Source organism: Diadema setosum, chromosome 2 (assembly GCF_964275005.1).
Source record: "Diadema setosum chromosome 2, eeDiaSeto1, whole genome shotgun sequence".
Taxonomy (NCBI): domain Eukaryota; kingdom Metazoa; phylum Echinodermata; class Echinoidea; order Diadematoida; family Diadematidae; genus Diadema; species Diadema setosum.
In genome coordinates, this window is record NC_092686.1 from 38,112,585 (window position 1) to 38,131,084 (window position 18,500).

Consider the following 18,500-nt stretch of genomic DNA (forward strand, 5'->3'; position numbering starts at 1 on the left):
TTCCTTAGTAAACATTTCAATATTATGAAGAAAACAGACTAAATGTGAACATTTTTCAAATTTAGAAGTAAGATCAGCTCTTGCCACATGTGATGCCGTACCTCAACTTGTTTAAATACAAGGGGCTAATGCCCAAAAGGAGAAGGTGGCATGCAAAATAAAAACTCAGAATTGCATTGCATTTTCTGCATTTTTGTCTGAACAAGGTACAATATTTTTATGATAGCATGATTGGAGGAGACCAGTATATGATAATGTCCACCACCGATGTGCTGTGAGAAAATACAGAAAAATTTTAATGGTTGCTGTCAATAGAGAGAAGAGCTTCAATTTCTGTTTTGATGTGCAGAAGGCCATAAATAGCCAACACTCTGGCATGGCAAAGTAATCTGGTGACAAACTAAGATGATCAAAAGTTCAAATGGTTTTCTAAAAGTTACTCAGAAGTCCTCAGATTTTTTTTAATGTACCCACGTCTTTATTGTGTCCATGTTAAAAGTTTCTGACAAAATGGTTTATGCTTGTCTGTGTGTTGTATGTTCAACTTTATTATGTTGTATGGTAGAGACATCACAATTCAAGATTTTGCACAGCATTATCAATCACCCACGTTACTTGCACACCAATTTCCGCATGTATTCTGTATGACAGCAAGTTTCGGCACAGCATTACATATTTGTTTCTTCTTGAATGACGTATGTGTGAACTACACAAAATGGGCTTTCTCTTTGCAAATACCTAAAAAATTTCGATAATCTTTTCTATTCATACAGTCTTGTTGATTCAAATGGCTTAGTGCACCTCTGCCAATAATGAATTTTTCCATGCACATACACTGTAGAATAACAGTGGCAGGAATTGCAAGAAAAAGAACAATCGGCTTCACAAAAGGTGTATGGCATGCTTGCTCTAACTTTTGATATCAGAGTGACCGTCTTAGTGTGCTCATCAAACTTGAATGATCTATGTAGTGTATGTAGTACAGAGAAAGATTGCAAAGTTCATGTATTTGTTTAAGCCAAGTTACAGGCCGACATTCCATTCAAAATTCCATGTGAAATGAAGCGTGACAAAACGTTTCTGCTTTTGCTGCTCAGATGACTCACTGTTGTGGGGCTTCAATATAACTTTTGGGCAGCCATTTATTGTCTGTGTACTCCAATCATTTTTTTTTTTGCACCGTTTTGCCAGATGTCCTTCACAAACAAATAACTCCTGTTACACAATCACAAAGTGCCTCTTTTACTGAAATAATATGTCAGTGAGTAGAAAGTTTAGTCTTTGGTTCCTAGTGTCAGTAGCACTGTCCTAGTCACAGCTTTAAGAGTGCATCAAGTATTTCAGTAGATACAGTCAGCCTTATCAAAGTCCAGTCCAAAGGGACTAGAGAAGATTATTCAACATTTCATTATGACTGCACGATAAAAGTAACATGTGCTTATGTCCGTCTAAGAGAAGGATTTTTTTCTCTTGGCTCGACCAAGTTTTTAACCCAAGCGAAGTCAACTCTTGCAAGGTCGACTGTACTTCATTCGCTGGAGACACCTTTCAAAGCAGCTGGAGTCTCCATGGTTTCAGCAAAGTTCTTGCACTCAAAATTTTGTATTGTCAATTGCGAGAAGGGGGTAGGAGTGAAGAGGGATATATTCAAAGTAGCTAAGAAATGTTTATACATGTCAATAAATATATTCTTTTGTTTAGCTTAAAAAAAAAAAAAATCTGTTGGTGTTCTGGAAACCCACATTTAAGAAAGCGTTCTCACTGGCATTGCGATTTATATCTCAAGTGCCAAATTGTAAATTCCTATCCAGCATATCTTTATTCCAACTCCAACATAGTATCAACTGCTCTGTATTGGTAATGATTACAATAGCAATTATCACAAATGGAATTAAAACCAATTTTTAATCTTGATTGTAGTATTAATGATGATAATGAGAATACAGTGCACTCCTGTTTTAACAAACAAGTCATCAGGACCGGCAGTTTTCTTTCATAATATCAAAATTCTGTTATAACAGAACAGATAAGTATGGAAAGATATGTGTAGATGATAATTTTGGGACCTGAATCTTTACGTCATTGTAACAACAATTTCATAATAACAGGAGTGCACCGTACCTGACTGTATAGTGATGCAATCAGAACATACTTAATCTAGGAGGGAGTTCAATCAAATCAAGGAGGCTACTTCTATCGACTGAAGTCCCTGTGTACATACCCCAGTGAACCCAACCTTTGAATCTGATGGCTGCACTAGGGATGTCTCACTGGAATGAGTTTGACCTGTACATAGATGATTCGCCAAGGTTCCCATGTACATATTATTGGAAGCTAACTTATATGATACAACTTTTTGAAATCAGCATTGATATTACATTTGCCGTTAAAATGGTAGGACAGAATGTGTGAAGCATAAATGGAAAGTGAAATACTTACGGGGATGGGGTTGTGTGTGAGAGTGTGTTAGTGTTTGTTTTTTTCTTCTTTTTTTTTTCTAGGGCCTATTTGTGGTTTTTAAAATGACAATTTATGTGCCACAAATCTGTGACTGCACTTCCAGGTGGCAAATCTGAAATGGCCAGTCTTCTGAAATTGTGAAGGGATTTTTCACAAATCCAAGCATGTTTCGCAGGATATTTTTGGGTAATGGTTGATACTCACCAGAATTTTACGTGTGATCAAGAATTTGTGATATAGTAGAACTGCATCTTGCCATGAGTTGGAGATTTATGAATTTGACAAAAAAAAAACCACACACTTCTGATCAGTTTCTATTCATTGAATAACCTGGATTCTCCGCATTGTGTAGTTTAGTATAAGGATTGGATATGATGTACTTAAGTTAATTGATATATTCACCTAATGAGCTATGCAGTCATGCATGATATCTGTGGACCAATGAAAATATGCCAAACACAATTTTGAGGGAAGTTTATTTGTCGCGCCTTGCAGGGGGATCACACTTGCAATTTGTTTGTGTTGGATGTCTCGTGTATTGCCACAGTTGCACCCCCGAGGAATTTATGCAACTTTGATTCAGCACACTTACAATACTACAACCACGATTTTTTCCTTTTGCAAAAGGTTCCAATTCCAGACATTCAGGCCAATCATTTATTTTGCAGAATTGAAAAGTGCAACAAAGGCATACAACAGGCACAAGGCTTATTATGTTGTGAACAACAATTTGTACCTAAAACTGAGAAGCATTATCAGTTGCTTTGGACATCAGTTGATCTTCGAACAAATATTTTACAGTTTTGTATATTATAGAGTTGTACATATATATACATATACAGTATATATATATATATATATATATTCATACATGGAGAAGATGATTGTTTTCAGAAAATTTTCTGCAAGGCAATATATATATACAAAGGATATTTTATTTTTGCCTTTGGATACCAAAATTATGTAATTTGTGTCATTGGGAAAGAAAAGAAGGATCTTTCTCATTTTGATTTGCTGTTGCAGCAGTTAATCCAATGCCTACTTATTTTGCCTCACCTTCACAGCAATATTAAAATGATTACATTCTTATCAAAGAACACATGTGTGTCCTTGTGTTATAGATTTGTGTGCCAACAGAGCAGAAAGGGAGATATGGTATGCTGTGCAGGGTTGTGTGAGGAAGTGCATCAAAACTGGAACAGCAATACAGTGTAGTAAACTACCCTGCCTTGCAAATCGGCAGTGTGCTCCAAGATCCGCGTGTATGCAGAATATTGATGCACGTAGTGCAGGATATGGCTCAGAAATGGTAGAGAACCACTTTCATGCAAGTCTAGTCATTGTCGAGGAGAGGATATTTGTGTGTGTGTGTGTATGTAAAATATACATGTATGTCTTCATGAGAAGATTGCATAACAATGGCCATCGGTGTCAAGGTTTCAATGCAGGATGAGAGTAGACATTAAACCTTGACCAGTCAACCTTGCTTAGGTCGACCTCGCGTAAGTTGAATAACCACGTAAGTCGAAGGTCTTGTCGAGTCCTCTTCCCTTTATATTCTATTGATTTTAGCCCCTCATAAGTTCAGTTTTCTGTAAGTCGAAGCTATTTCTTCAGATTCGATTTCGGCAAGGTTGACTGTACATGTATGTGTCAATGTATAGGCGTATGCATGACACACACACTTCAGAACAGTTATGATTTTTTCATTCCAAAATAACAAACCATACAAAAATTTCATTTCGTAGAATTACAGACCTTCAGAATTGCAAATTGTAACCACTTTTCACACATCATAAAGAGAATATGCAATACAAAAAGAAAATAAATTTTTACACAATACATGAATATCATGATGAATGTAAATTTGTATGAAAACAAATGGGAACACAATGACAGAAACAAAGAGAATAGAAAAAAAGAGAGAAAGGGGGAGATAGGAAGACCATGGACCTAAAAGTAGGTCCATGATTTAACAAACAAAGCATGAAAGCACTATCCAGCAGCGGTAAAAAGTCTAACAACAAAAGTGAGTGAAAATAATGCACAAAGTTCAGTACAAAATACATTCATATAATGGAAAATGCATACACTGTACTATGAACTCTTTCATGTACGCCTTGCATAATCAAAGTTTTACTAGATTTGAGCTAAGGTTGGAATTTGTAGGATTAAAGAGCTCCTTCATCTTATACTGTTAGGCCTTGTAGAAAGATAGAATAAGCAAGGCTTATTTGCAAAAAATGGGGGCATTCAATCAGATAATTAACTCATCACCTAGCTTCGTGAGATTACACAAAACACACTGTCTCATGGTCCTATATGAATACATTTATCGGAGTATATTTTTGACACTATACAAATGATGATTACAACATCTGAATCCATACGAGGCTATTCTCTTTGTAGGGAGATCAGCAATAGAGAGAGAGAGAGAGAGAGAGAGAGGGGGGGAGAGAGATCTCGCGTTTGAATATCTTCAGTATAGAGTTATTCCTCCGTAAGGGATCGCTTGATAACTTTTTTTTTTTTCATGGAAAGAAGGTACAATGTATAGCAAACCTATCGTCCATTCCGTTGGAACCATTCACTGTCGAATGCATGCACTGCATTTAACATTTTACCAACGACATAGTATGTGAGGAATTACGTGCTGGATTTCAGACATTCGTGAAGTGAGCTTTGATTTTTTTTATTAGGCGCTCAATCTTTTTGACTACTTCTTCAAAGGTTATTTCTGTCATTCCAAGATTGATTACGACATTGAATTTCACATTCATTATGAAATTGAATTTTGAGACAACTTAATGAAGTGCGGTTCCTGAAGAATTTCTAAATCAACAGGTAGTTTAGTTTCTTTATTTCCATTTGAAGATTAATAATTTCCAATAATCATAAACTTGGCATGTACGTTTGACTCTGTGTGCAGATTTACAGCAAACTGTCTATAAACGAAATGCAGTACAGTGTACGTGCTTAAACGTTTTCTTGTCTTATCAATTCTCTGCGGATAACTTGTGATTTATTACTTTTGCCTGTTTTTTTTTTTTTATAGATGAAACAATAGAGAACGTTAATTCCTTTCATTAGACTACGTTTTGCTGTTTTTCTTACTGCGAGTATATTCAATTATTGTGCAAATAATGACGTTTCCTATATAACTTCACCATATCAGTACTATCGTCTGCTTTTGGATGAACGTCTCTCATCTTATGGACCACATTTGTCAAGGTATTCTTGAATTATTTTTTTTTTTTCACAATCCTTTTCAGTTTTAAATAGCTACCAATATTTCAATGCTTCCAACAATGTTTAATACTTGTAAGTGTAGGCCTGCCAGTAATTACAAAATTGTTTACATAGAGTTAGCTTTCCATTCTCACTTTCAACCATTTTGTGTAAACATTATTGTCATTGGTCATGTAGGCCTAAGTGATTTCCTGGTCAGCTCATAAATCCCCCACTGTCATAACAATGGAACTGTGTTTGTCGAAGAGTATGGGATAGAATGCATCAACGTTGAAGTCACTGAATAAACGAAGCACATGTAATTCTTGTGACGCAACGCAAAAACTAGGCCGCAAGTAAAATCTCCATAATATTCATCTGATCCAAAGCGGTCATTACAATCATTAATACAGTATTAAAACATCTTACCATAGGCCTACGTTCTAGCAGTCTGCTGTGATGTTGTTCATACAGTGTAGGCCTACCTTGTTACTGTCGCATCTCGTTAGGCATATGTTTATCATGACTTTAGGAAATTGGTGACTTGAGGCATTGGAACAATGTATCGCAGTACCACATTCTATTGACATTCTGGCTCTTGTGTTGAAATCACCCAATAAACAAACTGGCAAATTGTAGGCCTACACGGCGCTATCACATCCATAGCCTTATCATTGAATAACGAGTCATCAATGTACATGTTCTTCGAGAGTTTTTGAGGAATGTACACGGTTCCTCAAATAAATGACAACCCAAGAGCTTCTTTTCTCTTTAACATTCTCCATGAGAGAAACTCGTGATATTCGTTATTCCGAAGGTCCGTTAATCCGAAAATGAAATAAGGTTCGTTATTCCGGACATTTTTTTGTGGCGTTATTCCAAAGGTTCGTTATTCTGATGGTTCGTAATCCCACAAATGGCATAAATATCGTTATTCCGAAGGTCCCTCAATACGAAAATGAAATTTCTTCGGAATCACGAACCTTATTTTGTTTTCGGATTAACGGACGTTCGGAATAACGAACCTTTTTCTCTCTCTCCCTCTTTTTTTTTTTTTTTTTTTTTTTTTTTTTTTCATTTCCGGATAAACAAACCGTCGCAATAACGAACCTCATTTCATTTTCGGAATTGCGAGTCTTTGCAGTAACGAAATGTAACCGAGAACATGCATGAATACATCATCCTTTACATGCTTTAGGAATACACTAATACCATAAGCACCATATACGGATTTCTAATCTTGCGATTGTCTTGTCTTTATTATTGTCTTTGTGAAAAACGTAAGAAAAAAAAGTATCGGTTTGTGAATTAAAAAATTGATGTCGTTACAAGTACAATGTGTAGTTTCAGAGAGGCATAGTAGCATAGTAAAAATATCGAGCTGATCAATACAGTATATGCTTCTGGATTAAAGGGACTGTACAGTACTGGTTGAAGTGAGGATTCAGCTTGTAACGTTTTAAGAGATATTTAGAAACCACTCTGTGAAATGTTAAAGAGCATACAATTCTAAGGGGAATCAAAAGTTTATTTGATGAAAATCGGGTTTGAAGTGATTGATATATATCTAAAAACAAGGGAAAAGAAAGAGATCCTAATAAAAGTCGTGCCCAGTCAGTTTTATTAGAATCGCCCTTTGGATATCTCGGTCATTTCAAGGCCAATTTTCATCAAATAAACGTTAAATCCTTCTTAAAATTGCATGCTCTTTCATATTTCATAGGAGGTTTCTCATTATATCACCAAAAAAATGTTATAAACCTGAATCCTCACCTCAACCAGTACTGTACAGTCCCTTTAAACACTTTTGGCGTGTTTTCCTTTGCGAATAGTACTGTTCTGGCCGATCGACTTTGAATCCGTTGGCCTGCTTTCCAGAATGGAGACGGTGTTAGACAACCGGAAACTGGATAGCTGTTCAATAGCGACTTTCACCACTGCCTGAGTCTCGGATTGGATGATGATTGGTAGGATGGTGATCAGAACCTTGCAGAGCTATCTCAGCAACCATGTTGACATGCAGTAGTTTACCCTTTCTGTTACTTCCGAGGTGGTATTCTTTTCTCTCGTCAGTGGTAGCCGCACCTGGGTATGTTAAACAGCCTCTTCGATAATCAAAGACAGGATTTCAAGATTTGATATTTATTCATTTCTACTTTTATTTCATGACAACTGTAATGAACAAATACATTTTTCTTTTGCACAAATCATAGGATTTTTGAGGGAGAATTGATAAACTTGATGAATACAAAATACTGATAAATATTTGATACAAATTACACGGTACATTAATGATAAAGAAAAATAATTCAAAGGTACAATCTCAGGGAAGCAATTGCAGAAAAAGGCTGTATCCTATAAGCTTACGCTTGAGAGCGGAAACAGCCCAGTTGACAAAATTTATAGACAACGTTTATCCAGGATGAGTATTGGGATGAGAGCGTGGGGACGGGAGGCCATGGGGGGGGGGGGTGCGAGGTGGATTGCATATGAAGGGTGGTGAGCGCATGAAAGTGGTGAGGCCTTCAGTGTGTTTAGGAGATTTGAAAGTTATTTAATGATTATACGACGAAATTAGATGATTCTGATTTCACGGCAACTTCCTCAACTAAAATGTCGAAGCCGCCTGTGGTTATCGGATTCCATAATGACGTCACAATAACGCGTATTGCAAGACAATGCACCAAGATATAAACTGGCGCACTCACTGGCAAGTTCCAGCAGAGAAAAGAGGATGCGCGCTGGCGGGGCTCTTGTCGCTATGGATACGAGGATGTAATAATCTACGCACATACCACGCAAAGTTATTTGAAAATCTGGCGTAGAGTTTTCTCCAAAACATGAAATATATTGCGATGAAAATCAGGCAAGTGATGTTTATTCATGTCACAGTGGATGATGAAAATATCAGTGTAATTTAATGAATCCGAAATGTCGCACAGCGATGTAAAATTGTCCCGTCAAAGTATGTCCCAAATGCTGAATAAAAGAGCATCTCGGGATAAGTGTGATGTCCAAATTTAATCTCTCCGCCAAATGCGCCTCAATAAAAGACGTCATAATCTACTCTGCGCCTTGCATTCACAGATATCTGAGCGTCTGCGTATAGATCTGCACAAGGTTGCTATGATATAAGAAAATGCTAATTTTTAATACGCGCGTGATTCCTGAATGATAACAAAACAGAAACACGAACTGATAACTAAACAGCAGCACAGGAACACAACAAGCGGGCTAGTGCTACCGACTTGGATCCAAACAAAAAGGAACGGAAATATTACAAAAGCAACAATACAAACTTAACATTATCAAACCGAAGTTTCTTTTCGCCAATGACTCAGAGAATCTAGAGGAATCATGGGATGTGCAGTTTCTACCCAACAAACAGGTATGAATGTATGACATCGTGATGTTCGGCTGATTATACCTCAACTCCTGTGGGAGCTATACTTAGACACTCTGGGAGAGAGAGAGGGAAGAGAGAGGGAAGAGAGAGAGGGAAGAGATAATCTATCTTTATACGATAGTTTGTATTTCAGAATATTTTGGACAGATAATATCGATAATGATGATGCCTATAAATAGAGATAATGGTATCGTGGTTGCGATAAAGACTTTTCGTCAGAGAGTTCAGCTGAATGCACGTCAGAACACCAGTCTCATTAAAAAGATATCACGAGGATGACACCTGGGGGCATTTCATGAAGCGTTTTGGTCGGATATTTTTCTGACAAACTGTTACAAGTTACTGAAATCCTTGCATCTGATTGGCTGAGAGCAAATTTGTCCGACAACTTTGTCGGACAAATGAAATGCCCCCAGGTGTTGGCTGTTGGAGACGATGCTATGTGGGGTATTGATAATGACATTTAGACTATAATAAAGATATTGAGAATTGTTAGATTGATCATGATATATAGAATAACTAGGCTCTAGGCCCTAGAATGGCATACTGGCCTGGTACTGACGGTGGTGATGACGGTGATTGGTAGAAAAATACATGTAGATATTCCAACTGCTAGTGGTTGTGGTGGTTAGTGGGGATGGTCATAACGACGGGTAGAAATATGGAACGTTTCGCTGTCAGATTAGACGGTGTTAGAAGCGATTAATGTAGAAAGTCTAGTTAGGGGTCTAGACACGTGGTGGTGTGCGCTTCTCAACCTTTTTAAACTCAAGGCCCGCTTTTGGCTCCTATAATCGACACAATTTTTCGAGGCCCATGACAGTTAGATCAAATATAAATCTTCACCTGCTAGAATTTCGCGTCCCACCCGTTTTGAGAAGAACGGGTAGAAGTCTAGGCCTATTGATAGACAATGCTAATTATGATAATATTAGTAATGGATAGAGGTTATAGCATATCTAACTGAATTGTTATAGGTGCTATACCTAGAGGGGTCATTGGACGGCAATGATGATGATATGATTTCTGAAATTCACCGAGTGGCACATAGTGTCAGCATGAATTCAGACATATCTTTCTAGCAATTTCATAGATTTCTACATGAACTTCTGGTATGAAATAGAATAACATTTCTTGAATACATAAAATTTCTGAAATAGATTGATATTACTGAAGTACATAAGATTTCATGTATGAAACTTCATGCATGAAATTAATGTTTATGATGCTAATCACAACATGGGCATGATGTGATGTCGAGACATCACAACATGTCTCTTTTTGATCTCCGTAGGGGAAATGCTCTGTTGCTGTCAAGAAATTATAATTATACAATCCTTTGTTCATCATTGAACAAAGACACCATGCAACTGTTAATGATATACACATGTTCATGTTCGATTGATCACAGTTTCATTTTGCAGCGTCTTACGCTGCAAAATGGTATACTGTATAATTCTGGTATTCTGGTATTCTGTAATTCTGGTATTCCGGTATTCTGTAATTCTCCATGATTGGTTGCCATGAACTGTAATATACCACATTATTTTTTTTTCCACGCAATTGTCATCTGTGCAAATACCCCCTCCCAAATGAAAAAAAAAAAAACACACCCCACAATAACAGAATACGTATAGGCCTACTACTCTTTTAAGAAACAAAAGAACTTTCAGTATTGCACGTGGCCTGGCAATGAACACCCACTGTCTAATAATGTATAAATAGCAACACAAAGCATCGTTTTAAAAGGGCTATCACCGGTATGCATTTTTTTTTTTCAACGTCCGCATTCTTAGGTGGTCAGCCTGGAGGATTTGACTCAAAACCCGTTGTGAAGGCTGCCCATACCAAGGAGAAACAGTGAGTTGTAATAATCCTAAAAGAAAACAAACAAACAAACAAACAAGCAAACAAACATACAAACACGTTATAAAGGACGGGAATGTATAAACAGATAAACAAAACATCAGAATAGCGGAAATTATTGTGCACAGGACAGATCATGTAGAAATGATTGGAGGAATTATTATATACTTCCTTTACATGACAGTGTTTGAATAATTTGACATATTCTGAGCGAAATGGGAAAGAACGTATTGTCTGTGCATGTTATACACACAGAACATAACTGCGACGACATCTTAAACGAAGTGAGTCTTTCGTCGCACATCTACATAATGCCACAGAGAAATCAAGCTGTTCTGAGTAATATTCAATTATTTCTGATTATGCATGTTTTCGTTTAATTCAGAATCCAGTGATCGTAGCTTGTAAAATACACTGTGAGAATCGAGTACTTGTGGATCTATTATGTCGAGAAACCTAAATAAACCGTGTCCTATCGATTATGAACAACTTTATTTTGTATGAGAGGAAACGATAATTGACACGTAAGTATGATTACGTTAATCTCAACACCTTCAAAAGCAAAGATAAGTGATTTCTACATTATTATCATGACAGCCACACCATTGGAAGAGTTGAAGGAAATGTATCCCGACATTTTCGTCCATTTTGGGAAACGCATTTGTTATTCGATATAAATGTATGCTTGTAAGATAATTATATTGGACCGAGTGTGTAGTTGACAATAATATTAATTGGTAGGTACCTATCGGTGACTTGGTAATCTGATTGTGATTCGATATTATGACAGAGCGTCATCTACGGCAACACCAGCGACAACGGCAACAGCACCTGGTCCAAAGCAAGCTGAAACAAAACCAGCCCCCAACAAAGCGCAAACTGCAGGAAAGCCTGAGAATCTGCCAAAGGCGGCCGAAAATCTCACGAAAGATGCGACTGAGGACGTTCCGTGAGTACAGGTTACCCTTAACAACAACAAAAACAACAACGACAACAACAGCACCAACAACAACCCCCCCCCCCAAAAAAAAAGAAAAGAAAAGAAAAAGAGACTCGTGAGTAAAATGACAGAGAGAGAGAGAGAGATTAAAAAACAAACAATGAGGCACGAGAAAAAAAAAAAAAAAGATCTGTAAAGCCTTCGACGCCGCTCAATTGGTAGTGTTTATCATTGGGAGAAGTGATTTAACATAAAAGAATGTTCAAGATATCACACTTTATGCATATATGTTTGTCACTTGTATCACAAAACATCGTATAATAAATAAAAAGTTCCTGATAAGCCTAAAATATGAGGATATATCTTTATTTTTCTGTCTAAACCATAACTGTAGACGGTATAGTCTTCCAAATAGGAAAATTTGGTATTATACATAACTATTGTTCACATTATATCTATTTAACAATACTTAATTGGTAATACTGAATTAAATTCATAACTCACATTATCATTATAGAACTATTTTTAAGCATTAAAGCTGGGTCTTTGTGTCATCTACAAAATACTAGGAATCCGATATAGAAGAACAACATCACTTTATTAAAATTGATTAAACAGAAACAAAGGAAAGCACCGAAAGACGTAACAGCACAACAGAAATAACAATATACGTCAATGCTTTGCCCACGACTAGACGTATGAATTAATATGCAGGACATGTGAGAATCAGAAATGGAATAGACCTATTGGAAGCCTCCAAAACAACAATTAAAATAAGTCGTGCGGTGACAAATCAGTACGCGTGCTTAGGTCAGTATGGCTTATACAGAGTTACGATTGATTGTAAGTTTGTTAAATGCACGATTGGCCAATAAGTTAGAATTATCATCAATACACCTGTATATTGTTTATTAAATTCGGTATTCTGGTTCATCAGGCGGTTGCGTTTCCTCAGTTGTATTTGCCATATCTATGAAGTGGCGTTCGGGGTAGAGAGAAACATACTATGATAGATCATAAATATTTCGCTTGATCATCTTAACAACGAGAAATCTTACAATAGGTAACAATATCTCCATTTTTTTTTTTCTCTAAGGCCTGATCCGAACTACCCCGACCTAAGCCAGCATAACAATTACCTGGCGGAGTGTTTGAAACCAGCTATATACAACAAGCTTTGCAACCTTCGCACTCTATCCGGATATTCAGTGGATGGATGCATGCAGACGGGGGTGGATAACCCTGGACATCCGTTCATCAAAACCGTTGGGCTGGTCGCCGGCGACGAGGAGAGTTACGACTTATTCGCCGATCTCTTCGATCCCGTCATCGATGCGCGGCACAATGGGTACCCGCGCAACGCCCGGCACGTCACCGACCTGAATCCAAATAACCTCAAAGGCGGAGACGATCTCGATCCGAACTATGTTCTATCGTGTCGAGTGCGGACCGGTCGATGCATCAGAGGATATGCACTCCCGCCTCACTGCACGCGAGCAGAGCGCCGGGATGTCGAGAAGATCGTCACGGAAGCTTTGGCATCTTTGGATGGTCCCCTCAAGGGATCGTACTACTCGCTAACGGGAATGACAGATGAGCAGCAAGAACAGCTTATTGCAGATCACTTCCTCTTTGACAAACCAGTCTCACCACTGCTTACATCTGCACGCATGGCTCGCGACTGGCCTGACGCTCGCGGAATCTGGCACAACGACGAAAAGAACTTCCTGGTTTGGATCAACGAGGAGGACCACACGAGAGTCATCTCTATGGAGGAGGGCGGCAACATGAAGAATGTCTTCCAGAGATTTTGCACTGGCCTAAACAAAGTGGAAAACCTTCTGAAGTCGAGAGGATATGAGTTCATGTGGAACGAGCATCTTGGATATGTACTTACTTGTCCATCAAATCTGGGCACAGGCGTCCGTGCTGGAGTGCACGTCAAGGTGCCTTTGCTGTGCAAACACCCAGCCTTTGAAACAATCCTGGCTCACTACCGTCTACAGAAGAGAGGAACAGGTGGAGTTGACACTGCCTCCACTGATGGTACGTTCGATATCTCCAACCTCGATCGACTTGGATCATCAGAGGTGCAACAAGTCCAGTCAGTCGTTGATGGCGTCAAGAAGCTCGTTGAACTAGAGAAGGCCTTGGAACAGAAGAAAGACATCAAGCAGCTTATTCCTAAGGATCCCGCGGCTGTCAGGGCGGAGCAAGCTAAAGAGGGCTTCCCGGACCTCTCAAAGCACAACAACCATCTCGCTCACTGTCTAACCTATGACATCTGGAAAGAGCTGAAGGACAAGAAAACACCGAATGGCTTCACTCTTGAAGGCTGCATCCGCACGGGTGTGATGAATCCAGGACATCCACATATCATGACAGTTGGAATGGTCGCAGGAGATGAGGAGTCCTATGACGTCTTTGCCAAACTCTTCGATCCTGTAATTGATGCAAGACACGGTGGATACCCGGCAGATGCAAAACACACCACAAACCTCAACTTTGAAGATCTGAAAGGTGGAGACAAGCTCGATCCAAATTATGTCCTATCCTGTCGTGTGCGTACTGGACGCAGCATCAGAGGCTATTCTCTTCCCCCACACTGTAGCAGAGAGGAACGAGCAGCCGTGGAAAAAATCACAGTAAGAGCGCTGGACAAATTCGAAGGAGCTTTCAAGGGATCATATTACCCTCTTGAGGGCATGTCCGATGAAACCCAGGAAAAGCTTATCAACGACCACTTCCTGTTTGATAAACCAGTCTCGCCACTTCTCACCGCAGCCATGATGCATCGCGACTGGCCACAGGCACGAGGTATCTGGCACAACAATGACAAGAACTTCCTCGTTTGGGTCAACGAGGAAGATCACATTCGAGTCATATCCATGGAGAAAGGCGGGAACATGAGAGCGGTCTTCAAACGCTTTTGCGAGGGTTTGAAAAAGTTTGAGGACATGATTATGCAGGACGGAAAGGGCTTCATGTGGAATGAACATCTCGGATACGTCTTGACCTGTCCATCAAATCTGGGAACAGGCCTGCGTGGGGGTGTACACGTCAAACTGCCCCTCCTCTCCAAATATCCTCGATTCGATCAGATCCTGAGGGCCTTACGACTGCAGAAGAGGGGTACTGGTGGCGTTGACACTGCCTCTACAGACGGCACTTTCGATATTTCTAACCTTGACAGACTTGGCTCGTCTGAAGTGCAGCAAGTCCAGTATGTGGTTGATGGTGTCGAGCTGCTCGTGAAGATGGAAAAGGTTCTTGAGAAGGGTGATGATATTGCCGATCTCCTTCCGGAGAAATGTCGCCCACGGCCACCCATCAAGCCCACCAGCTCCAACTACCCAGACTTGTCTCAGCATAACAACTGGATGGCCAGATGTATGACTGAGGATGTCTTCAATAAATTGTGCAACGTGAAGACCAAGAACGGAGTCACGCTGGATGACTGCATCCAGACGGGAGTCGATAACCCAGGTCACCCTTTCATCATGACCGTAGGTTTGGTGGCTGGAGATGAAGAAAGCTACGAGGTGTTTGCTCCTCTCTTTGATCCAGTAATAGAGGCAAGACACAATGGTTATTCCCCTTCAGCTAAACACCCGACCAACCTTAATGCATCTGAACTTGTCGGAGGGGATGACTTTGACCCAGAGTTTGTCTTATCATGTCGTGTGCGCACTGGTCGCAGTATCCGTGGGTACACACTACCACCGGTTTGCACTCGACAGGAACGTGCTGCTGTAGAAGCTATCGCATGTGACGCGTTGGCGACGCTCACTGGTCCTCTGAGGGGTCAGTACTACCCGCTAACGGGAATGTCCGAGGAGCAGCAGGACAAGCTCATTGAAGATCACTTTCTGTTCGACAAGCCCGTATCACCTCTCCTCCTTTGCGCCAACATGGCACGTGACTGGCCCCAAGCCCGTGGTATCTGGCACAACAACGAAAAGAACTTCCTGGTTTGGATCAACGAGGAGGACCACACGAGAGTCATCTCTATGGAGAAGGGTGGCAACATGAAGCGCGTGTTCGAGCGGTTCTGCGATGGCCTACAGAAGGTGGAAAACGCCATCAAGGCCAAAGGTCATGAATTCATGTGGAATGAGCACCTGGGGTACGTTCTCACCTGTCCGTCCAACCTTGGCACAGGGCTGCGCGCTGGGGTCCACATCAAAGTGCCGCTCCTGAGTCAGAAGAGCTGTTTCGATGCCATCCTCGATCACATGCGGCTCCAGAAGCGAGGAACGGGAGGAGTAGACACGGCATCTACCGATGGCACTTTCGACATATCCAACTCAGATCGCATTGGCTACTCGGAAGTGCAGCTCGTCCAGCGGATCGTTGACGGGGTCACGCTACTCGTGAAGCTGGAGAAAGCTCTGATGGCGGGAGAGGACATCAACTGTCTGCTGCCCGAAGAACTGCAGGAACCAACTAAAGCGGACCAGGCTGAGCCTGAGGAAGCTTAGAACCCTGGAGCCGTTTTTAGAATCGCATAATATCTCAGGAGGACTAAATATAATCATTTGTAATCAACCGTAGATATCAATTGTGGCATGGCAAATTATACATGAATTTAGAAAATTATCCTACAGAATATCAACTACCTTCACGCTGTTTTTTTTTTTCAAAGTAGCATGACGTTAAGTAATGAAATAATGAGTCCGATTGAAATTAGCAATAATGATTCAAATTCATGGACAATACTTAAAAAGCTTTCCATAGAAAACATAATAGCATTGTACATTTATAATGGCAAAGTATATTATCATCTGCGAGCTTATTTTGATACACCATATTTCTTACTAAGTGAAGATGGTCGCATTAAAAGATGATATTGCACATTTCATAATTATGTTGTGAGCCTTTCTGTTAATTTGATACTAACACACACAGATACAAACACACACACTCACACATATGCCATGAGAGTATCGTTTTGTAAAAGTAAATGTCTGAAAATGGTAAATGGTGAAGGCGAATTTGCATCACAAAATAGTTAACATATCTGTGATGCTTCTTATACACTCCGGGAGTATATCTCGGTACCGAGCTATTGCTCTGATATTTTGCTTCGTGCCTATTCATGTACCTGTTGGTTTCTACATAAAAACAAAGAGATAGGGGAAAATGAAAACCATGCAGTGAAGCTTCACCTCTTATTACACCATAATCTAATTATGAATGAGCAAGTGTTTGATCGCGCATGTGTGTGCGTGTATGTGTGTACAGTATGTGTTATCACTGTTCGGGATGTGTGATATACAGCTTGATAGGCGCAGTTGCACTTGTGTGTGTGTGTGTGTGTGAGTGTGTGTGTGTGTGTGTGTGTGTGTGTGTGTGTGTGTGTGTGTGTAAAATAATGTAGCATCAAGGGAAGAGCTGGAGTTCCAACCGGCTGTAATCATTCAAACAGCTGTCAGTTTTTTATGCATGCACAAAAGAATTCTACAGGTGTATTTTTGCTCGGGGTTCGGGGTTCGATGCCGCCGTCTTTCTGAGCAATCTGGAGATTCATTTTGAACGCTAACGTAATGCCGTCTATCATTTAATGAACCTTTTACATTTGTACGAGAGATAATTGCATTCATACATTCTCATTATCAACGCACCAAAATGTCACTGCTTTTCAACCTGCCTTTTGTGGGAGCTCTGTGGTGTAGTGGATAAGGTTCTTAATAAACAAGAGATGTGTGGTCCAAACCCTGTCTAATGCAGACCCTGTCCAAACCCTGTCTGATGGGGTCCAAATCCTGTCTTGTCATCCTTGACAAGACATTTGTAAACACACTGTGTCCTTGGTAGAAGCCATCAAAAAAAAAAAAAAAAAAATCACAAAACCCACAAAACATGTTATGTATGTCTATGCTATCTCAGTGCTTGTACATTTTGTCCCCAGGCCTTTTCTGAAGAAAGAAAAAATCCATTATAAACGATGATAATTAAAACCCTTCATCCTCGTCTTCATAAATCTTTTTTTTTTAAATTAATGATCAATGAGGATATAATCATGTTATTTGCTTTTGTGATTATATTGTCACATTAAACTACACTGCATTTTCTTTCTTTTTGATGTGCACACACAGACACACAGACACACAGACACGCTACAGTGCACACCAATAAGCAGACATTCACCTTTACACTTCCAGTTACACTTCTCAGCTTCTCTTTGTAATTCATTTTTTTTTTCATTAATGTGGATATACAATTGTGATTTGTATTGTAATTTATTTTTGTGATTATCTTGTTGCATTAAAAAAAACACCACTGCATTATTTTTGTGACATGCACACATGCACACACATACATACATACACACACACACACACACACACACTATAATTCACACCAACAAGCATGCATTTATGCCACTACCTGCAGCTTCAATTTAGTAGATGTTCCTTGCAAAGCATCCATTAATTCAGAAACACATAGAGCAGCAATGCATTGACCAAACAAAACACTTTTTGTTACCTTGGGTTAGGAAATTTTATTTCCTCAATATTCACGACTAGTGCAAATGAAGTCATAATCTGCTTACTGAATATATATTACTGGAATAACAAAACCAAGAAGTTAATCATA

The 18,500-nt window shown here is 39.4% G+C and overlaps 1 protein-coding gene across 1 annotated transcript; it reads left to right on the forward strand.

Annotated features, from left to right (window-relative positions):
* Positions 1-8,883: 8,883 nt before the first annotated feature.
* LOC140246289 (creatine kinase, flagellar-like) lies at positions 8,884-16,764 on the forward strand. Its single transcript, XM_072325755.1, has 4 exons — positions 8,884-9,076; positions 10,891-10,954; positions 11,751-11,909; positions 12,997-16,764. The coding sequence occupies exons 1-4, from the start codon at positions 9,046-9,048 to the stop codon at positions 16,379-16,381; spliced, it is 3,639 nt and encodes a 1,212-aa protein (XP_072181856.1). The 5' UTR covers positions 8,884-9,045; the 3' UTR covers positions 16,382-16,764.
* The last annotated feature ends 1,736 nt before the right edge of the window (positions 16,765-18,500 follow it).